This window comes from Neltuma alba, unplaced genomic scaffold (assembly GCF_004799145.2).
Source record: "Neltuma alba isolate B1F8T4 unplaced genomic scaffold, ASM479914v2 tig00003330_pilon, whole genome shotgun sequence".
Classification (NCBI taxonomy): Eukaryota; Viridiplantae; Streptophyta; class Magnoliopsida; order Fabales; family Fabaceae; genus Neltuma; species Neltuma alba.
This window is the reverse complement of record NW_021633239.1, coordinates 1-18,560: the sequence shown is the minus strand read 5'-3', so window position 1 is coordinate 18,560 and position 18,560 is coordinate 1. Positions and strand designations below refer to the sequence as shown.

At 30.6% G+C, this 18,560-nt stretch overlaps 2 protein-coding genes across 2 annotated transcripts; one reads left to right on the top strand and one right to left on the bottom strand.

Moving 5' to 3' along the window:
* Positions 1-2,148: 2,148 nt before the first annotated feature.
* LOC114741241 (putative lipid-transfer protein DIR1) lies at positions 2,149-3,328 on the top strand. The gene is made up of 2 exons (XM_028929493.1): positions 2,149-2,473; positions 3,312-3,328. Exons 1-2 carry the CDS (start codon positions 2,149-2,151, stop codon positions 3,326-3,328), a joined length of 342 nt encoding a protein of 113 aa, XP_028785326.1.
* A 4,348-nt stretch (positions 3,329-7,676) lies between these two features.
* On the bottom strand, positions 7,677-9,485 carry LOC114741246 (scarecrow-like protein 3). The gene is made up of 2 exons (XM_028929497.1): positions 8,199-9,485; positions 7,677-8,116 (listed from the first exon to the last, which is right to left on the bottom strand). Exon 1 carries the CDS (start codon positions 9,483-9,485, stop codon positions 8,268-8,270), a length of 1,218 nt encoding a protein of 405 aa, XP_028785330.1. The 3' UTR covers positions 7,677-8,116; positions 8,199-8,267.
* Positions 9,486-18,560: the final 9,075 nt, after the last annotated feature.

The following is an 18,560-nucleotide window of genomic DNA, read 5'->3' as shown; positions in this document are numbered from 1 at the left end:
TATTTTTTTCTATTAAGACTTCATTGTAATTCTCCTAATTGATGAGTATTACAAACAAATATTAGAGTTTTATATTTAAAGTCAAATTAAATATTTAACTAACTCTTATATTAAGAATCAGCTACTATTTAGCATAAAGTGTTCCTTGTATCCAAAACCTATATGTAAATTTTAATTTCCTAGTTTTATTTGTATATTTACAAGCTTACCCTTGAAAATTATAAATTGAAATTCAATTGAAAGGATATTTTTGTTCTTAACATTAAAAAAAAAATACTATATCTATTTTTAAAGTTATAAATTTTAGAAAAAAAATTCAATTTTTAGACTAGTATTTTAGGGGGGAAATTACAACAAATTTTTGACAAATCAAATATAAATAATTAAGTTAGTTAATTTTGATTATAATTAGGGCCGCGGTCTTATAGTGCAGATTGAAAGATATAACCCTTAAACTCAATGTGGATGGACACCTCTGCCATTCATGATGATCAGTTTATATAGCATATCATTAAAACAAATATTTAGCACAATATCAGAATACATGAAATAAATATCTTACTTTTTACTTATATATATATAGACACAATGTGTTTATTAAAAAGGTTATTGAGATTATTGATTCGATTATACACAGTGTATCTTATCCTCTTGTATTTTTCCCAGCCCTAGGATGCTAAAACGGCAGCATATTCCGTCGTTCAATTCTAAGCATTGATTTAATCTCATTCACAAATTTGTCATAAACAAAAGGGTTAAGGTGCACCTAGCACTCCCAAGTATTTTGCTAGGTGCACCCAGTGGCCTAAAGTAATTTATGGTATAATTTTGCCCTCAAAGTAATTAAAACGGTGCACCAGTATCCCATGCTAACAGATCTGTTAGTTTGACCGTTAAATTGATGAATCAGCACAAGTTTGACCAGAAAATCTGACGTGGCATGTCTAATAAGCAGGTGACGTGAAATTTTTTTGGGGTTAAGGTGCATCCAACACCCCCAAGTATTTTTCCAGGTGCACCCAGTGACTTAAAGTAATTTATGGTGCAATTTTGCCCTCAAAGTAATTAAAATGGTACACCGGTATCCTATGCTAACAGATCTCTTACTTTGACTGTGAAATTGATGAGTCAGCACAAGTTTAACCAAAATAATCTGACCTGGCATGTCTAATAAGCAGGTGATTTGAAATTTTTTTCGTCTGCCACCGCTTTGTTTTCTCTGTTTAGTAAATGCTCTCTTTGGCTCTTGGAATTTTTTTCAAAGTAAGAAATTTTTTCAGAGATACTCCTCGAGTCCTATTTATAGGGTAGCGAGAAAACATATTTTTTGGTCCTATTTATAAGGCACTGAGAGAAATTTTTTGTACGGATGTACAAATTTACACCTCATTTATTATTGTATTGACTTTGTTTATATAAGGTATAAAGTTGGAAAGTTATTAAAATTTAAATGAGAGTTAATGAAATTTAGGGTTTTCCTTGGTCTGTGTGAAACATGCTGGAAGTGCCTTATAAATAAGACCAGAGGAGTAATATTCAGACAAAACAATGGAATTAACAAGAAAAGCCATGTCACCTGCTTATTAGACATGCTAGGTCAGATTATTTTAGTCAAACTTATGCTGACTCATCAATTTCACAGTCAAAGTAACAGATCTGTTAGCATGGGATATCGGTGCACCATTTTAATTACTTTGGGGGCAAAATTGCACCATAAATTACTTTAGGCCACTGGGTGCACCTGGAAAAATACTTGGGGGTGTTGGATGCACCTTAACCCCGAAAAAATTCCACGTCACCTGCTTATTAGACATGCCACGTCAGATTTTCTGGTCAAACTTGTGCTGACTCATCAATTTAACAGTCAAACTAACAGATCTGTTAGCATGGGATACCGGTGCACCATTTTAATTACTTTGAGGGCAAAATTGCACCATAAATTACTTTAGCCACTGGGTGCACCTGGCAAAATACTTGGGGGTGCTGGTGCACCTTAACCCTAAACAAAAACTTCTTCATCTTCTTCTTCCTCCCACATCTATATATATACCATCAAACCATCACCTTCTGAAATCACAGAGATCGGAGACTTCAAAAGCATTACACGCACAATCAAACACCCCTTCACATATAGTAAGACCCAGTCATATGGCGGCGGCTTCTCTGAGAACGTTGGCAATTCTGGTGGTGCTTGCCGGAACCCTAGTTTTCAACAACGACGTCGTAGTAATGGTTTCAGCTCAGTGCGGAGGAAGCATACCGGACATGGTATCGCAGTGCGAGCAGTACGTGCAGAAGACAGGGCCGACGATACCGCCGTCGCCGGCGTGTTGCACGGAGTTGAGGAAGTTCGATGTGAACTGTATGTGCCAGTATATCACCAGCGACATCGTTAATCTCATAAGCGTCCCTAAGGCCATCTACGTTTTTCAGACTTGTGGCCTCAGTCTTCCCCACGGAACCAAATGTGGAGGTAATAATACTAATAATAACAACCTTAATAAATAAATAAAACCAGATTAATTAATTAACGAAAATCACTGGTATTATTGTTAAAGAAAAGACTAGTTTGTCAATTATCATAATTTCACTTATTTTTAATCAGCTCCTGAGAGCTTTAATTATAGGCATTAGTTCATATGTTCACTACGATCTGTTAATTATAGCTGATGTGGATATTAACTAAGCGACCTGTAAGTTGCTACACACACACACACAAAATACTACCTCCACTATTAAACATGAGAACTAATTAAAGATTCAATTTGATTATAAATATAACACCCTAATATATTCTGTCTCTCAAATTTATCCATTTTCTTTCAAAGTAATTCCCATAGAAATTATATTACACATATTAAATGATTTTCATTTTAACATACATGACTAACAAAGATATTTTAAGAAAAATAATACATATTTATTACAAATAATTAAATTAATTAATTTTTTAATATTTAAAAATTAATTATCCAGTTCTTATATTAAAAACTGGAATTAGTACAAAATAAAGAAGATGCTTTTTAGAAACAAAATAATTGAAAAAAAATCTATTTATTGTCAGGATAATAAAAATTATTATACTCATAATTATCCATATATAAAATATCATATATATGAGGGTTATTAATTTCTTGATGTGAAAGCAGCTGCTGTACATTTTATTTTTAACATCTTTTATCAGCCTCAAAATACTTTTTTTGCTTTGAAAATAAAAATTCCTCCTGTTTTATTTTAATGATAAAACCAAAGAAATAAATATGTTGTTGTATTTTCTCTGGCTGATGAGTTATCGCTGGGGAATGTTTCAGCAATCACTGTCCCATGAGGCGTTGAGGTGGAAATGCTGCCTTGTGGACTCTATGGAGAATAAAGGCCTTCCTCTTGTAACCCAATAAACCTATTTTTCACTTTAAGTTTTAAACAAAATAAATAAAGTTTAATTACACTTGTGTGTTGCCCACTAAAAAATATATATGCACACTTGTATATGAAGCTATTTTATGAAGGAAGCACCTTTGTGTGTAATTGTATTTCTGGCTCATTTTATACATACATACATATATATATAGGAATTTTCGATCCCCACCCTCGTTTTTACAGATTATGATAATTTGACTAGTGGACCTTCACCTACACTCGTACCCACCTCTGTATTGAGCTAATCTCAATCTAACTCTTATCTTTTAAACCTTAAGGGGTTGGGTTCTTAAAAAAAAACCTAGTCTGTCATGATATAGTGAACTAAGTTTCAAAGCTCAGATAAGAAAAGTGTCTATATTTAGTACTTAACAATATCTTAATAAGATACATATGCATAGCAAAAAGAAAAAAAAACTCTAATAGGGAATATTAAAGGGTTACATATGAAATAATTAAATTGAAAACAACAGTAAGTTGGCAGGGGAAAATTGAATAAAAAATCTAGAGACTCCAATCATGAAACACTTTCAATCTTTCATGGATTAATAACCAACATAAGGGGATGGGCCCACATGCATAGTGGCCCATTAGTTTTCCAGGCCCACTTTACATTATTCTGGCCCATAAATTTAATTATTTTGCTTTTATGCAAAAAAAAAGGGAAAACCAGATAAAATGGCCTTGCGGGCTTGGGTTCTTCAATGACCTATGAATATCACGACTAGGTTCAATCCAACGGACATTTAACATTTCTTTCAACAATCTTTTTTTTTTTTGAATGAAAAAGGTTACAAAACTAAACAAAACACTCAGCCCAGGTGAACAAGAGCCAAGGGTGACTACTATGACTATCCCTCACCTCCGTCCAACTCAACGCCAAGAGTGGGAGGGTGGTCAAGGATACAAAAATTCTTATCCATCCTATGAGACAACTTTGCTAAAGCATCAGCAAAGGGAATTAACTCTCTATCTACTGGACAGAAAACAACCTGCCAGTCTCTATGAATAATGATCCTAATATCATCAATCAAGTCTTTAAAGGGATAGTCCTCTTCACATCCTCTTGTAACCAGATTAATTGCCTCTATGCAATCCGATAACAAGCAGATCCTCCTGAAACCTTTCCTCCAGCAGAGATTTAGACCATGTAGCATGCCCATAACAATCTTATATATTAAAACCACTGTAAGGCCATTGTATCCAAAAATAAAAAATCGACGGTACCAATATATATATATATATATATATTAAAACCAAGATATTAAAAACTGGATTGGTCATTAAACTAGTCAAGATAGTGGACCAAATAGGAGTCAGCCTGAGATCAAACTGGTAAGAAATAAAAAAAAAATAAAAAATCATTTAAATTTTCATTAAGAACTAAATACTACTTCCAGTTTTTAATTTGAGTAAATTAAAAAACTAGTTAAGTTAATTATTTATAATAAATATGTGTTATTTTTTCTAAAATGTCTTTACTAATCAAATGTATTGGCCAAAATTATCATTATTATAAGGACTACTTTGGAAAAAAAAAAAGATAAACATGAGAGACAAAGTGAATTAGGGTCTTATATTTAAAATCAAAATAAAAGTCAAACGAGCTCTTATATTCAGAATTAGAGGTAGTATAAATTTAATATCTTAAATCATTAATAAAATAATCATATAATTATAATTTCTATCCAACTCTTTTGAAATTCCTTTGACAAATTAAACTCATAATATCATACTACTAAAATTACTAAATATTTATCCCAACAAAATATCAAAATAGATATATAATAACAAAATATTCCTTTCTACAGTCATTCAATCACTAAATCCTAAGTATCAACAGCTTTTTAAAAACATCACCAAAATTAGTTTTTCTTAAAAAGAAAAAAAGGCTAGTTTAACTGACCACACTGGTTGTGTTACCCAGGTTATTACCAGGTTATTTGATTTAGATCACATTGAGTCAATTCAACCCATTTTCAATGCTTATCCATGTCAGTTACCACGCCAGTTCGTTAGTTTTGAGACTGAACCGACAGTTTAGTCTAGGTATCAATACTATGATTAAAACCAATTCAGATTTGAATCTATCAAAATAAACTAGTTAGTCACAACGTAGTGAACCAAAAATATCCACTGGAAGAGATAATCACATTTAGTACCAAATAGTATCTCAAACAAGATTACATTTAATAATAGAAGGATACTTGTGCCTGGTAATATATATACATATGAAAAAAGAAAAGATTCGAATTACAGAGATGTCATATTTAGTGCCCAACAATTCATCTAATAAGACAATATCCAAGGTACTGAAAAATCAGACCGATTGAGACAGTGGGTCAAGGGTCAGTGGGTTAAACCGAAGTCAACCTAGGGTCAAACCGATAAGAAATAAAAAAGTTAAAAAATAATTTACCTTTTCATCATACTATTTAAGGACTAAATATTAATTCATTACCTTGAATGACAAACAAGATAATCATATACTTATAATTTCTTTCCAATGTTTTTTTACAATTCCTTTGACAAATTGACACATAGTACCATATTAAAAAATCACTATACATTAATCCTAACAAAATATTAAAATTGATATATGATAACAAAATATTCTTACTTCCAATCTATTAATCAATAAACTAATAATTATCAATAGCTTAAGAAAGAAGAAAAAGTTTTTGGCTCAAAATAGCTTTTATAAAATAATAAAATAAAAAGCAACCTGGTTAACCTACCAAACCAAGCAAGTTAATTGGGTTGCCCTGGTTTACACTAAGTCACCTCCGGTCAATTTGATCTTGGTTTACATACTCAACCAGACCAGATAGTGAGCTTTGAGCAGAACCAGTTGGTCCAGTTCGGGTTTGCATACTATGAGGATATTTGTGCTTATCAACAAGAAAAAAGAAAAGGAGTTTTCCATATTTTGCAAATATCTAAATTTTACATAAATCAAGTTTAGGATGTCGTAATTAAAATTCACTATGTCTAGCAGCACGGGTATTTGTTTAAAAAAAAAAACCAGTGGTATTCTTTGATCAAACCTAAATAAAGTGGTATATAATTAATAATCAAAGTTTAAAAGTTTGATGTAACCCAAAAAGAAATTTAAAGTTTGAAAAATGTAGATACTAAAGTAGTATTTCAATTTCAAATTTATTGGGAACGAAAAGAAACTTAATGATGTTACTATAATTATGTTATTGAGATTGACCTTTTGGTTAACAATTCATTTAAGGATATAATTCTTTAAAAAGTGCACGAGCACCATATAAATCATGCACCTGATCTCATTTAATGGGATAACGCCACTTATTGCTGCTGCTGTGTTTAGGACCGGAGGAGTACCATATCAAATTTAAAATATTGCAAAATTAAGTTGATAGAAAAGATTATAAGAAAGGAAAAACACTTTGATAATTGGATTCATTTAACATAAGAAACTTATTTCAAATCAGATCAATACATGTAAATTTTTTTATATATTAAGCCAGGGGCTTTACTATTATTAATATCTTAAAATCTACATGTTCTGATTTTGATTAGACAAAAACAAATTAAGCCAGGAGCTTTATTTTGGCGGAACAAATAAAAGTGACTCCCTTTAAATAAAATTGTCCTAAGATGTTCAACTTTTTTTCTTCTTTTATTAAAGATGAAATATTGTTCTAAATAATAATAAAACGGGACAACAAAAACAACATGAACAGTAGTAATATTTCATTATTTGTTATTACTTATTCCTCTGGTTATTCATATAAAACTCATTTTGTAATGTAAATTATATTACAAAATGGGTCTTATATTTAGACCGAAGGAAGTATTACACATCTTTTATATATTACATGTCTTTTATATAAATAAATATATATGTATATATATAATATTGGGAATGCCAACTCAAGAGATCCCAAAACTGCACACTGGATCCTGCTGTCCCATGTAGAGCCACAAACTGCACTCACAATCTCAACCATCAAAGCTAACTTACAGAATCCAAAATATTGGAAGTAAGACAGCCGAGACTAGTTCAAGTGGCAGGTTCTGAGATAAAAACAATTGAGACGTTTCCAGCAAGGTAGGTTAATAATTCATCTTTCTTTCAAAAGCTCATCTTCCAACCGTATGGCCTTTATTAGCAAGGTGTAATATCTGGAGCTTGTTCTTTTATTGAATTTGGATTCAAAAGTTAGTGGAATAAATGTCTCTTATTTTTTACTCAAATAAACATAATAAAAATCAATCGACGATAATATCGATAACAAACCTTATCTTTTTCCTATTAGGTACGGTTAGGGTCAGTTACATGAATCGCACAGCTGCTCTATAAACACTACAGAAAAATGCCAACAGCATATAAAATATATTACAAAAGGCATTACCTTTGTCTATCTTTCCTCAGGAATCAGTACAACCAATTCCGCCATGAAGGAAATGAGGAAGAAAATAATCTTTTCCCCAGTAGTTTAAATGGGGAAAAATGATTGCACTGAAAAAGTGAATAATAAGCAGCAGAAATATGTAGTCATGAGTATAGGAATTCATATTCATATATAATTAAAGCAGCAACAATAAAGAGAGAATCAGAAAGATTGCTTCTTCTTCTCTTTCACTCTCACAGTCACTTTTTCCCTCCCTTGTTTTTCCCCACTTCTCCATGTGGTGTTCACCAAATAATAAGAGCAGTCCTAAACTGGTTATGGAAAAATAGTCATTACCATATGGACAAAACTCTTTCATACAAACAATAAAAAGAGCAAAAACCAAAAGAAAACCTGATCAGTGCTTCTTCCTCTATTTTTTTTTTTTTCCTTTTTCCATTTTGGGCTCTAGATTTTTCCATTTTACTTCCTAGGTCTCCATGCTGATACTGAAAAAAGTGACCTATCCTGCCAGCAAATAACAACACAGCCATTTTCCTCCCTCATTTTGTATCCCTCACAGCCATAGCTCTGTAGTAATCTCCTTGCTTGTAACATCCCATAATAGCTTAAAGGCACATTCCCAAACCCGGCAAGATCAAGCCTCTGTAGCCACTTATCAAGCTTTTCATGCCTTTCCTTTCTTTCAGCTCCCTCACACGCAACAATGTTCTTGATTTCCTCACCGAAAAGCATCTTCTCCACCTTTAATCTCTCCATTGATGTTCTTGAGACTGTGGATTCCAAACAATCAAACAACGCTGCGTAAGAGTACAGAGCTTCTAATACCCTCTCCATTAGAGTTGAACCATTGTGATTAGAGTCTTGTTCTGTCACAACCATGACTTTGGGAGACAAACCCCACAAGGCATTGAGAAAGCTCTCCATGCTCATTGAAGCAATTGACGATGCTGGGGATGATGAGGTCGAGTCAGGACTTGGGCTGTACCTATTATTGATCATATCCTTCTCAAGCAAATCACCTAATGAGCTCTGATTCATTGGCACGGCTCTTTGTAGATGACTTCCATTTGAGCATTTTGTTAGGAGAGGAGGTCTTCTGCGCAATTCATCATCCAATGTCAAAAGCGAATGTAATTGGACAATCGAACTGATTGCTAGTGCTTCTCCAGTCTTCACACGGAGTTTGTCAAAATCAAGATTCTCTAACTTGCTCACAACAGGATTGAACTGGAATGGGATGTCCAACTTTTCTGCTTCTTCAATCAGCCTATGAGCCATCTGATCCAGAATCTCTTTCTGTTGATGAACCCCAGTAATTCTCAAGTGAGGAGGGCCTTCAGGCCGAGCACTCAAAACTTGGAGGAGTGCAATCCACTGTGCAGGTTCAGCAGCATTGAGATCAATTATATGAACCATCTTCTCTCCTTCCATTGCTTCCATGATAGCCTGATTTGTGAGCACGAACGCCACCTTCAAGAATGGGAACAGCTCAAAAAACAGCTTCCGGACCAGAATTTCTTCGGAAACCATGACTATTCTAGTAGAATTGAGGGCCTTGTGGAGACCAGGCCATGTTTTAAGTATCCGATCAGCAAGTGCTTCAGTAAAATAGGCAGCAATTCGCTGCATAGTATCACCATCCGGGGAAGCAAGATGGGAAATTTGTTCGAGAGCCATATTTGCATTTTCAAGACTACCAGAAGCTACATGATTTGTACAAGTCAGCAACAAATGGATTAAGTACAAGCCCCTTTCCTCTGATTTAAGCTCTCTAAGCCAAGGGTATGGAGATCCTAAGCTAGGTGAAAGTGACATCATAGAGAAGAACTGAAAAGGTGATGAAGTTACAGAAGATGACCCTTCATCTTGAAACATAGATCTTATTTGACAACAAGAACAGTCTTATTTGACAGAGTCAATGATAAGTTGGATTGATTACAAACTCTAGGATCTATTCAAATAACTCAAGGATAACCAGAGATAAATTTGAAGAAATGCACAGAATATACCTATGCAAAAGGAATGACAAAGAAAACACGAATCCAAAGCACGAGGTCTGGATAAGGAGGAACTCAGTAATAAAATCAATGCTGCGGATCCCACACGCAAGGCAGAGAAAGACAATTCCTAAATAAAAACAAGAAATAATAGACTTCAAGTGTGAGCGAGCACAACCCGAACAAACCAACCCAAAAAAAAAAAAGTATGGTCAGAAAAACTCAAGCTTCGTCTCACAAGCACATATGGGAATAAAAAATTTCCATCAATCCAGCAGAAATTCACAGTAAGAGACGAAAGCGAACCCTACCGGAGGAGGAGGAGCATCAGAGAACTGAGGGCGAGAATTGGTGAATCGAAGGAGAGAATCGGAAACCCGCGAGTGGGCTTTGAAATTGGGGCAAAACCCAGAAGAATCCCTATGAAAAACAGGAAGAGGAAGGTGTAGAAACTGAATCTCGGCAAAGCCGAACCGAAAGGGGGGTCGGTTTTAGCAGGCTAACAGCGAAGCTTGTTCTCGTGTGGGAGTGAAATTCAATGTTTGGACTAAAAGTTTCGGTTTCAAGGACTTCTTCATGGCTACGTTGTCGACAATGCGTGACGGGCCCCTTTGTCGTTAGTGTTTTGTTGTCCTTCCCTCCTCTCAGTGGACAATGGAATTTCTGAGAAGACGAGCCTAAGCCTATCGCTTCTTGTTCTCTCTCTCTCTCTCTCTCTCTCTGTCTGCGAAACTACTCTTATTTGATCATTTTATTAATAAAAATAAAAATAAATAAAATAAAATACACTTTAGGAATTAATTGAAGCTGCTAAGAATTTAGTGGTTTCTTTTTCCTGAAACGGATTTTCTTTTCTTTTTTTATTATTTCTTATTACAACCTTAAATTATGACCATCAATATATCAATATAATTTGTAAAATCTAATCTTTTTGCAATTACGAAAGGTCTATTGTTTAAGTTTAATTTAAATTAAATTATTTTCATATTACTTAAAATAAATATAATAATAAATCACTTTGGAAAGATGAGGTAAATTTAAGTCAAATTGCACCAAATTGATAAGAACATAAAATTGACTATTTTTTTTTAAAGTTGATCAGATCAATTCAATTTGATTCTAACCTAAAAATTAAACTTTATTGATATTAACAGCTTGTAGTTGGAAAACAATCCTATGGGCCATATTATGCTCTCTTTTTTTCCTCCTTTTATCACAGAAGAGAATCTTATTCTACGCCAAATAGGATCTAGGCAGAATTTTCAAATTTATGAAGAGGCATAAAATAAAGCAAGCATGGGTCAAATGGAAGGAAAAATGCTAGTTGAGAAATTAATTGGTAAATAATTTTGAAGGATTTAATGTAACTCAATTTTTATTTTGTGTAACTTAATTATCTTTATACGCTACTTAAAATTCTCTCGATGCTAATAAAACTAAATAAAAAATTCTTTTTTTACAAAATTACATTAAGAGAGTTGCTCTTGTTTTTTTAAACTAGAATTGTCTAATAATAATATCATCCCAAATCCTTAATATGAGAATTACTTAATTAATTTTTGACAGATCAATAAAGGTAGATAAATTAATTAATTATAACAGACATAACAGTATTTTCTTGAAATATTCGTATGCGACATTAGATTATATATTAGTTATAAGTTATTACTTGTTAGATAAATTAGTTTTGAAAAAAATATAAATATAAAAGACAAAGTAAATTAAATTTGAGTATTTATCACTAAATTTAACCTCTCACCTAACTTTTGCATCAAGTTCAGGGGTGAGTAATAAAGAAATATTTAAAAAGTTAGATAAATTACTTCACTGTAACATATGCAACATAGTTTTCATAAAATAGCCTTATATAATATTAGATTATATATATCAGTTGATAAGTTAGATAAATTATATTAAAATAATAATAAATATGAGAAAAAAAGTATATTTAAAATTTTATGTTTAAGATAAAATGTAGTTCTCAATAAATCATATATACATATTAAGAATGAGAGAAAATAATAAATAAAGAAAAAAGAGAAATGTGATAAAGTAGTGATTGAGTATGATAATGGGGGGAAGGAAGGGAGGGACGGATGCTGTCAGGAAGCAGGGTGGATAGGGAATCCAGCCAAAGAGGAAGAAAGAAGTAAACAAGAAAAATATTCGGCGAGGGAAAGAAAAAGACAAACGAGAGGTAACAAAGACAAACAAACATTGGGGTCAGGTTTGTTTGGTAGTGAGGGAAAGGGAAAGAAAAGGGAATTATAATCCAAAATAAGGATTTGTTTGTATGTGGTAAAGCAAGTGTCCATACAAATTGGTGTTATTATCTTTACTTCCCTCTCCTTCTCTTTCTCTCTCCCTATTAAGACAACCACACCACCTACTTTTGCTTCCTTCCAAGACTGGTTTGTACCTTTATCTCTTCTTCTGCTCTCCGACGTGGCACCCCCTCTCCCTTCTTCTAAACCCTAGGCTTCCACCCCTAATTATTCTTTCCAATTTTCTCTTAAATTTAGTCACACAAAAAAAAAAATGTTCAAATACTACTTCTGGTCCTAATTATAAAAGTCAGTTAACTAATTTGAAAAAATTAAAAAAGTAAATTGAGTTAGTTATTTGTCCTAAATATGTGTTGACTTTCCTAAAATATCCTTACTAATCAAGTGTATTGGCTAAAACTATAATTATTAGAATGACTATTTTAGAAAAAAAATTGAGTAAATATGATAGATAAAATAAATTAGGGTCTTATACTTAGAACCAAAATAAAAATCAAATATGATTTTATATTAACGACCGGAGGTAGTACTTTATTAATCAAAGGGTAATTATTTTTTAACTGTGTGCGATTCGTCTCCATTATGTGCAAAGGTCTTTGATCATAAATCATTTGTATTTAACTAAAGATATATTGCATCTAGTTAGAAAAGAATTGTGCCTATTAAATATGAATTGCGCCTGCTTAAATATAGGTTTTTTTAGTCAATAAATTTTCTAAACAAGTACTTTTAATTATTTTTCTATTTTTGATTATAACTAATATGATGTCATATTTGAGGACACATTTGGTTAAATCTTTTAGAAAATAAAAGATTCATTGATGAGAAACAACAGACCGCTTTTTTAATTTTAAGGGATGTCTCTTCAGCTTCAAATGATCTTTTGTAAGCTTTTTGTAGTCATGTCACAATAACAAGAGCCAAAAAAAAAAAATAGGTAAACAGTAAAAAGGCTAATGCAAAAAACTTTGATAAAGGAAACAGTAATTCGATGGATAAATATGAATAAAAATTTTAATTCAAAGACTTGGACTACACATGTAAAGATTTATTTGGACTTAAGTCACCTCATTGTGGAGTTGGGTAGTATTTAGATAGAAAACAAATCATAATTTTTAAAATAATTTTATAATACACGAAGTAAATATGTAAGATGGATTTTATTTTGATTTGCTTAAATTTTTTTTTAAAAAACACTTTCAAAAGCAACCAAACATACCTTAATATAACGACTATATCTACTCATTGTATTTCTCTAAAAATTACTAATTAGTTGGTATATATATCATATTTTTTACTTCCCAAGTGATCGAATTAAGTCTTAGTTATTTATTAGTCAATATAAAAATTAAATAAACACATTATGAAAATAATAAAAAATCGTGTTGTCTATAAATTATGAATAGTGTGATTCATCTTATAAGTACAAATGATCCATAATAGTTGCACTTGATAAGATAATTAAAATGAAAATGTTTGAAAAAAAAATACTTAGTTTAATATATATATATTTCCCCAATAATATAGATCTCAAATGGCAAATCTTATGGTTAATTATTAAAAAAAATGGCATAATGACAAGTTGAATAGGACTCCTAGGATAAATTGCCTTGTTAATTATTAAAAAATTTGCAAAGTGACAAGATAATGGTAGCTTGCCAGAGAGGTTAGCATATGTTTCTGGCTTTTCTTCAGAGTTTACCAACTTTTTTGTTTCTTTTTCCTCTCCTTTAACTTATTATACCCAATTTTAATATAGATTCCGAGATATTATTCCAATCTAAATTTCATAGACCATTTATTTAATAAAAGGTTACTCATTTTCACATATCGGACAAAATTAACGTTGTTTGTCTCGGCAATTGGCTCTTTGCGTATCCATTTGGACACCTGATCTATCATCAAAGCAAAACAACAAGAAAGGGAGTAAACTTCTTCGTGAAAATACAACTTTTACTCTGTTGCGTGTAATATATTTTTAATTATATGTAGATATTTTTTATTTTACACATAATTAAAGATATGTTATATATAGTTGGAAAAAAAAAGTTGCAGCTAGATCTTTAAACAATTTTAGATATTGATACACAATTAATTTTCTAATAAGAAAAATTTCACCAATTTTGTTTTAAAAAATTGAGCTTTCAAATTTATTGAACTAAAAAAAATTCTAAAAAATATGTTGGTTTGAACATTACATCGTAAAATAAAAAATAAAAAAGAAAGAAATTGAGACAAATATATATATTTGCACATGTAAGACAAATTAAGATCTTTTCATATACAAGAAAAGAATCTTTAAGTTAAAACAAATACAGGGATATGAGACCTGATTAAAGAAATGATTGTGATATTAGAATTAAAAAAAACTGGCCATACTGCTTGAAAAAAGTTGATGTTTTATGAGGAAAATAATTAAAAAATGGTAAAATAATAGAAGTGAAATGGTAAAGTGGAAAATGGAAGATGGTGGGATATCACATGAAGAAGAGGTATTTGTCACATAGCTCTCATCCCTTCCATGTTGACTTATGTGTTTAGCAACTTTCACTTTGTACATTATCATCTCACTTCCTTTCTCTTACACTCCACCTCCTCCTTTCACTTTATTATTCATCCTCCCACAATAAATAAATTTAATATGTTATGCCGGCATCCCTTTGTTCGCTCCACTTTTTTTTTTTTAAAAATATTATTACTCTCTCTAATTTTAAATATAAGAGTTATTAGACGGTATGTTTTTATCTTAAAATATAAGACATTAATTCACTTTGTTTCTCAAATTTATATTAATTATATGTATTAAAGAGGATTTCCATCGATGAGGCTAAATATTACATGGGGTATTTTAGGAAACTAATATACTTTTGTGGTTATATTTATAAATCACTTTCAATATATTTCACACACTAAAAATCTTAAACTCTACTAACTTTGCATTAAACTTTAATGACTTTTCAATTTTGTCCTTATTTAATATACATTATACTTTATGAAAATAGAATCCATATAATTATAAAGGGATGGTAAAATTGTATATTTATAGGAAAAATTTCTCTCTCTGCCTTGTAATTATAAACAGAACGAAAAAAGCTTTTTCTCTCTATCTTATAAATAGTATAGATAAGTAGATTTGTTACAAATAACTAACTTAAATTTATGCATTAATAAGAAAAAATTTATTGGTCTTTTTAAAATCAGAGCTATTTAAGGGGTTTATTTTTATCCTAAACATAGGACTTTGATTTATTTTGTCTCCCAAATTTATAATTTTTTTTAAAGTTATCCTTATTGATTTTCTATAATGAGGATAATGATTAAATGGGATACTACCTCCAGTCCTAAATATAACTTATATTTAAGAATAGAAGTATTATATTAGAAAAGATAATACATACTTGTTTAATTTAACTTATTTTTTAATATTAATAAATTAGTTATGTAAATTTTATGTTATTTTTAAAGAAAAGGCGAAATAATATATTAAAAAGAAACAAGGTTTACAAAGTGCTAAAACAAGTAGAAAAAGGACTACATCCTAAAAAAATTAGAGAATACATTCAAAGGAATTAATTTAAATGGTGAAACATGAAAATCATGAAGAAGAACTAAAATCTCTGGCCAGGCAATAGTTGAAGATTGAGAATGATAAACTGTGTTCATGGTGAATATAAATTTTATATTTAGAATTGAAGAAAGTATATCTTATTAAAAAAAGAGAATTGAAAGGAGTATAATGAAAAGGGTTTTTTCCAGAGACTATTTTTAATTATCTTGCATGGATATTTGGCGCATTAGTTTTCTTTTAAAAGAAAATCAAGAATATCATTCACCAATATAAATATTAATTTTCCTCTATGTCCAAAAGATGACAAATAAAATTTTTTTAACTAAGTTTATACATAAGAGTGAAAATTGAATTTAGGGGATAAAAATTCTTAATTACCATTTTGTTCAATTATGGTGCTATATTATCTTTTAAAATAAATCTAAATTCGCAATCCATTTGTTTCATTAGGATTTTTTTTAATGAAGCCTGTACTTTTTTTTTGCTGCGAATATGGTGAAAATATAGTTTTTAACAATAAAAAACTTCCATTTTTAGTTTTAATTATTTTTTAAAATTTTTTAGTTAATTTTATTTTGAAGAATTTCAGGTCAAAAAAATATTCTGAAAAATAAGATAAATTAATAAATGGTACTTTTTACATATATTTAATATAAAACATATTTCATAGAACAAAGTATATCATAAAATAAGGCTTATATTGCACGACAAGCCGCACAGAACATCAACACCGTCCCCTACCAGTATCCACTGTGAGCCTGCCATATCGCAGCTACCCATTATTTTTCACATTATTACCATCCCTATCATTTACTTACCCCCACTATCCCATTATTTTTATTTTTTTCAATCTTATTTAATCCTCATTTTTCTCTTTTTAAAATACTATATCCATGTTCATTTATATTTTATGAAATATCAGGTATCCACCAGCAGACCTAATAACTAATCCTTTAGCTCGTTTATACGCACCTCAATAGATGGGACAGCTAACCCGGGGTTTTAAAGTTTTTTTATGTTCAAGATGAGAATCAAATTCTCAATAGATGGGACAGCTAACCCGGGGTTTTAAAGTTTTTTCCCTCTTTTTCAGAAAGGCAAGAAAAAAAATAGTGAAAAGAAATAATTTATAGATAATCAAGATTTCTAGTAAAGTTGTTATAGAAGATTTTCTATAATATTTTATCAGTTAAACCCATATTATTAGAAGTTTTAGAACTAGAAGCTTGTAATAAGCACATGTTCAATTCTAGTGCTCAAAGTTAATATCTTAATGTTTCTGTATTTTTTTTCGTTAATTGTGCGAATACATATTTTATTTTAGTTTCTTAATTTTATAAAGATTTTTTTTAATTCTCCCTTAATATTATTAAAAAAATTAATGATATTAAAATTTAAAGTGTTAAAATATACATGAATGCCAACATAATAAATATATTTTCACACAAAAAAAACCCATCATTTGAGATTAGACATGTTCTTGAAAAATACTTTATATAATCAAGGAAAAAAAACTGAAATTTTATAAAGTAGAGGGCTAATAAAAAAAATATGTGAAATGTTTTTAAAATATGTTGAAGTACAATAGACAAATTTATAACACCAAAGGCTTGTTTGGTTTGAGAAGAGGATAGGGGAGGAGGGGAGGGTGGGGGTAGGGAAGAGGAGGGAGGTTTCATCCTCACCTTATTTGGTTTGATTAAGAAAAAAGAAGGGAATGATATTTAATGATCTTTTGTTTGATTCAAGAAAGGGAGGGGAAGGAAGGATAGTAATAATCAATTTATCATTTATCCTTACATATTAGTTTATATTTTTATTGATATATTATATAAATTAATTTACATCTTAATTTAAATTATATATTTTAATGAAAATTCAGTCTTATCATGTTAATGTGCATTAAAAAATTGATACAGTAATTTTTATTCTAATTAATATAATAATATATTTGAAATAATCAAACTAACAAATTTTATATGCTCTAAGAAAAATAAAATTTTATTCTCTTTAGGCTATCCTTTTTTTCAGCTTTAAAATATATTTAATAAATAATATATTTATAAAAAAATGATTTTATAATATTATATTTTTTATTTAAAAATTTTTTATTTTTAATTTATTTTTTTTATTTTTTTATAATATATTTTTATTAATTAATAATTTATTTTTTATTTTTATTAGGCTAATATATTTTTTATTTGAAATAAATATTATAATAATATATTTAAAGGTAATAGAGGAATACTAAAAAAAAGATAAGGATATGATGGTCTAAAAATTCAGCTCCCCTCTAAAAAATCCCAATTTGAGGGGAAGCTAAAATGGGAGGAGGGGAGGGGAGGGAGAGATATTTTAACTTCCCATCCCTTAAAATTTTAACCAAATGAGGAGAAGGACTCATTTTCCGTTTCCTCTCCCATCCTCCCCTCTAACCAAACAAACCCTAAACCGGGAATGGGCATGGGTGGGAGAATAATGTTGAAATAAGATGTGTTGGGTTCAACTATGTCAAGTGAGGTGGACTCCAACGAAAGGAATCTAAGTACACAGGCAATCATGGTAGCCCACTTACTCAACCTTAAGTGCCCTCTGTTGACTCCTCAGCTTGGTTCACTTGTCAAAATGGCCCATCTCAACTTGCTCCTCCCTTAGCCACTTGCTTGCCTCACTTTAGGCTTTAGTTGCGAGGGAACATTTTGACTTTTTTTTAACACACACCCCCTCTAATTAGATGCATCAATTTGCCTACAAAGATTTTTTTTTTCCAGATAAAGTAGTAAATTCATTAAACATCAACAAGAGAGAAAATGCAAAACTCAATTAAACATGTCTACACTAAAAAATAGTCCAAACACAAATACGCCTAAGATAACCCTAGACAAAACCTAACCCTAGCAAA